General features: G+C 46.1%; 1 protein-coding gene across 1 annotated transcript; it reads right to left on the bottom strand.

Moving 5' to 3' along the window:
* Positions 1-445: 445 nt before the first annotated feature.
* LOC138527210 (protein LDOC1-like) lies at positions 446-982 on the bottom strand. Its single transcript, XM_069638325.1, has one exon. It carries the CDS (start codon positions 980-982, stop codon positions 446-448), a length of 537 nt encoding a protein of 178 aa, XP_069494426.1.
* Between the last annotated feature and the right edge of the window lie 3,802 nt (positions 983-4,784).

The raw sequence follows: 4,784 nt of genomic DNA, 5'->3' as shown, positions 1-4,784 counted from the left end.
TCTCTCGAGCTTCTCCTTATGCTCCTTCAAGGCTTTCGCCGTCATGGACATGCAGTCCTCGCACTCCAAACAATGGTGCTCGACTCCCAGGCACCACAAACAGATCCTGTGAGAATCTGTCAACGACATTTTCTTTCCACAGTCTCGACATTTTTTGAAGCCGGACCGTGGAGTCGTCGGTTCGGATGAGGAAGCAATTGAGTACAAGTCGGTATCGAGGAATAATGAAGTATATTTGACTGAAGAACTGAGCAACGATATTCAGAGGCCCCACGAAGCATGGAAAAACAGAACTGAGCAACGGACGCTGCGCGTGGCTATTTATGGGCATGGTGACGTCGGCACTGATACGGTGGCTGTCGAGGGACATCAACTCGATGGACGTCAATGCGCAGCGCCCTCTGCTGGAAAAATGTTCCGAGGCCAGCAAGCTGGAGACTAATTATCAAAGATAAGGAATACGTCGGAGGACACAATCCCTTCGAAGTTTGAATTTAGTAATATAGGACAAGGGATCCATTTGTCCTTGATGAACTTCTAGTAATTCTTCACAGGCCATATACTTAATCTCTGTCCTTTCAAACACTTGCTTGAACTTTTCAAGAAATGCTCTCCAATCCCGTAGAACGGATTCATCCGCAGTGACCAAGGGATTGGCCCAAGCCAGAGCGTTCCCCGTCAAATTGGAGATAACAAAGCCAACCTTACTAAAATCCGTGGAATAGGTTGTGTGACTGAAGGCAAATTGTATGTTACAGGCTTCAATAAATTCCTTGAGATGTTTTGATGTTCCATCAAACTTTCCTGAAGACAGTGGCATCGGAGGGAGGTCGGTACTGCGAGGTTCCCGGTTAGCCACTAACTGACGAAAAACAGTATTCTCCATCTTGAGATTCTGCATCTCTTGGTTAAGATTCTGTACTTCCATATTGAGAGACTGAACTGCCTCAACCAGCTCTTGGACCTGTTCGGCCGTAGCCATTGCGGGAGAGATATGGGGTTGCAAACTGTCAGGAATCTCAACCTCAATGTCTGATTCTGACCCCTCAAACCTTCCTCACCTGAGGATTCAGTCTTGGGTGACTTCTTCTTTCTTTCTCTGGCAGAAGATTTCTTTTTGTGTAGATATGGCCGACCGCGGAACGACGCCACAGTGGTTACCGGATATATCCGGAAACCAGAGTCACTGGATCTGCAGCTGCCGATTGGGGAAAAAGCCACTTAGGCAAAAAAAAATGAAGTGCCTTTCCAGGTCTGGCGTAATGGATTCTCTGAAGAACCGAAGAGTGGCAGGTCTGGAACGCAGGAGAATCCAATAAGGTATCCAGTAGTAGAAAGGAGGGCGAATCCAAAGGTAACTGAAAGCAGCAGAGCGAAGGTGAAGGAGACAGCGAGTCCAGGGAGGAAGGTAAGAGATGGAAGAAGAGCGAGCGGAAAGCCGCCCGAAAGTGAACGCTTGCGAGGAAGCCAGGAGAGAGGGGAAAAGGAGAAATAGAAGCGGTAACTAAGAGAGCGGCCAACGGCCGGAAGAACAGAGGGGCTCAGCGGAGCCAAGGGAAAACGCAGAGAGCGCTGGCAACAAAGCGGAAAGAAATGCACAGTTGCAACGTGACCGCTGCCGACTGAAAGCGACTAAAGAAGCCGGCAGCGGCCATGATGGAAAAAAAAGACTAGACTGAAACCAAGCATTGCGTTCTAGCGTGATGGAGTAATTCATGGCGGCCGCGTCTACATCGGTCCCACAATTGCACATAGAAGGGGTGCATGCACAGTCTGCCCTGTTGGGCCCACCTTCTGCCAGTATAGACTACAGCTCAGGATGTTCAACAGGGTCAAGATCTCCAACTAAGACAATGTCTTCTTCCAGAACTGACTCTTCAGAAGCTGGTTCAACCACACAAGTTTGCACCTCACACTCTGCCTCAGCAGGTGGAGTAGGCACAGGAGTGACTTTGGACAATCTTGGTGATGTCCTTGTTGGTAGCACAGGGGTGCTGTCTGACTTTTCCTGGAGGTCTTGGGTTTCCCCTTTGCCTCTGTTTTTGTAGAAATAGCAGTGAGAAACTCCTGTGAAGTGGGAGTGATATTTTCTTCCATCATCTCCTCTGGAGAGCCTCTCAAGGTTCTCTCCCTTGCAGACCTTTTGAGCTCCTGTTTCCCTTTACTGCGAGGCCTGGGGGTGCTTGACACAACTCCAAGAGTTTTAAGGTCATTACCCAACAGGACACTCCCAGGCACTTCACTCTGCACACTAACAGGTATCTTGACAGTCATATCATTACACTGGATGAGAGCTGGTACCTGGGGAAGCATTCGCACGGTGCCTCCAGCTAACTTGGTGAGATGTTTGGGTGCCTTAGCAACATCCCCCACCTTGAAAAATGATTCATCCACCACAGTTATGCTGACTCCAGTGTCTCTGATGGCAGGGGTTTCCTGACCATTGACAAGAACACTATGTTTATAATACTCTTTAGTATTATCTGGAATGGAATTATAGATATCTAAATTCTGTTATTCCCACAAGCCCATGCACACTAAAGAAACACTGACTGAGACTCTCATGGGTTAATCAGCCAGCAGGTTAAAGTTTCCACTTGCCATAGGTATTTCTTCCTCTGAGGAGAAGGCTAAGGAGGCAGTGTGGACCCCTAAAAGTTTACCCTTACATCTGAGATCCCCTTTCACATGGTGAGTTGACCCACAAACATAACATTTCCCAAATGTTTTGATGAATGGGGGTTTGTTCTGACCTCCATCTGGTTGGGGTCCAGATGGTGCACTCACCTGATTTGGTTTCCCTTGTGGTTTCCCTTTTTGTTGCTGTTTGTGGCCCTCTTTTAGATTGGATCGATTATAATTCTCTTTGTTGTCTTTCTTTGGTTGTTTCCCCTCATCCTTTTTCTGAGTAGCCCCAGAATCCTTGTGAGTAGCCCTGTTGGCAACCCACAAGTCAGCAGCCTTAGCCAGCTTCTTTGGATCTATCTCCTTAGAATCAGCCAAGTGCTGTCTGAGCTCAGGAGATAAGACATCAAAAATAGACTCCAACATAACACGATTTCTCATTCCTTCATAAGTGTTTACTCTGTAACCCTTAATCCAACCATCTAAGTTTTTCAAACATTCACATACCCAGGTAGCCCAAAGGGTACCATCATGCTTTTTGAGGGTCCTTAACCTCTTAAGGTACTGGGAAGGGATCTTCCCGAATCTAGCAATTAAAGCTAGCTTCACACACTCATAATCCCTCCGATCCACCACCCCCAACTGCATCACAACATCAGATGCAACAGTGGGTAGCCTAGAAAAGAGCCAGGGAAGCAATTTTTTCCCTGTGAGACCTTGAATACCATGGTTATATTCAAACATTTTCTCTAGAGCAATAAATTCAGGACTGAGTGTAGGAACTGTGGGGGTCCCAGTGGACAAGGGTTGAGGTTGCTGAGCATGCAAGGGCCAGGGTGGCCTACATTAAGAGACACATCTTGCTCTTCCAACTCATCATTAAGAGACATAGCATCATCCTCAATACTTTCCACATTTGCCAGAGTGTCAGGTATTTCAGACCCACTCCCTAGACTTTGACTCTAACAACTTTTCAACTAATACAATCTTTTTGCCTTTGGCAGAGAGTTTCCTTTCTTTACACATGTTTCTTAAATAATCAGTAGTGTAACTCAGGAGGGTCTCCTGACTGTGGCTTTCCATATCAGACATGATTATTGTTGCTTTTTAGTGATGTTAGCCTTGTGGTTAGTTGATCCAAGGTAATAGCAGCACTCTAAGTGTAATTACTATACCTTTATCCTCACCGCTGTACACCAGTGTTAGGCAGAATTATATGCAGTACCCTTTAGGAACACTACACACAATTAAGACTACAAGTGACAGTACAATTTCACCTTTGGTACAAGCCTGTACTACACAGTTATCGTGGTAGCAGTAGCGGAGCAGCCAGACTTATCTCAAGAGTAAGTGAGCAGTACAAATAGTTACACAAAGGACAGCAATTACTAGGATTCAGGCAAACACTGACTCAAGGTTTCTAAGTAAAAGAATATATATTTATTTACTCAACAGTTGTATAACATTTCACTATTCTAAGCAAGGTCAAAATCACAATCATAAATACACCACACCACTTCCCTTAAATTCCAGACAAGTTAAGCTCACAAAATGAAGTGGGAACAAAATGGCACTCCAGCAATTTAAAAGGGAGGGAAAGACAAAGTTATCAGAAAGTAGGCAAAACCAACAGGTAAGTATTCTGAGCAGTTGAACAAGAGAGACTACAGTGAGGAGATCAGTTAGAAAAGGCTTAGGGCCAAAGTCAATAGGTCAAAAGTCTTTTGCTCAAGATCCCACAGTTCAGGGTAGTTTGCGGTAAAGTTCGTAGCACAGATTCCGGACGAGGTTGGTTGGTAGAAAAGTTAGTTCAAAGAGAAGAGAAGGACAAGCCCTCGGATTGGAGAAAGATTTCAAACACTTTCACCATGGCTGAGGGAAACGCACAACCGGATTTGCACATTACCTTAAAACGGAGAGGGGGCTGTAGCTGAGGCAAACGTTCCTGGTAGTGCCTGCAGGCTCATGGTTCCTGAAGCGACTGTCAGATTGATCAGAAGTAGGAAGACTGGAGGGTCCTGCACTACCCAGGGAAGAAACCAGCAGCAGCGCCAAACAACATATAAAAGGAGCGCTCCTTAAAACCCAAGCAGGGTCCGAACTTCCTGGCTATCCGGCCCACTGTAGCTCTGTACAGCAAATTCGATCAGAGGAGTGGT

The sequence above is a fragment of the Ambystoma mexicanum genome, chromosome 14, assembly GCF_040938575.1.
Source record: "Ambystoma mexicanum isolate Mex_15411 chromosome 14, UKY_AmexF1_1, whole genome shotgun sequence".
NCBI classification, from domain to species: Eukaryota; Metazoa; Chordata; class Amphibia; order Caudata; family Ambystomatidae; genus Ambystoma; species Ambystoma mexicanum.
Note: the sequence above shows the minus strand (reverse complement) of the source record. Positions and strands in the feature narration are given on the sequence as shown.

Coding starts and splice junctions, on each gene's coding strand:
- LOC138527210 (XM_069638325.1), bottom strand. CDS start 982: ATGGCTACGGCCGAACAGGTCCAAGAGCTGGTTGAGGCAGTTCAGTCT.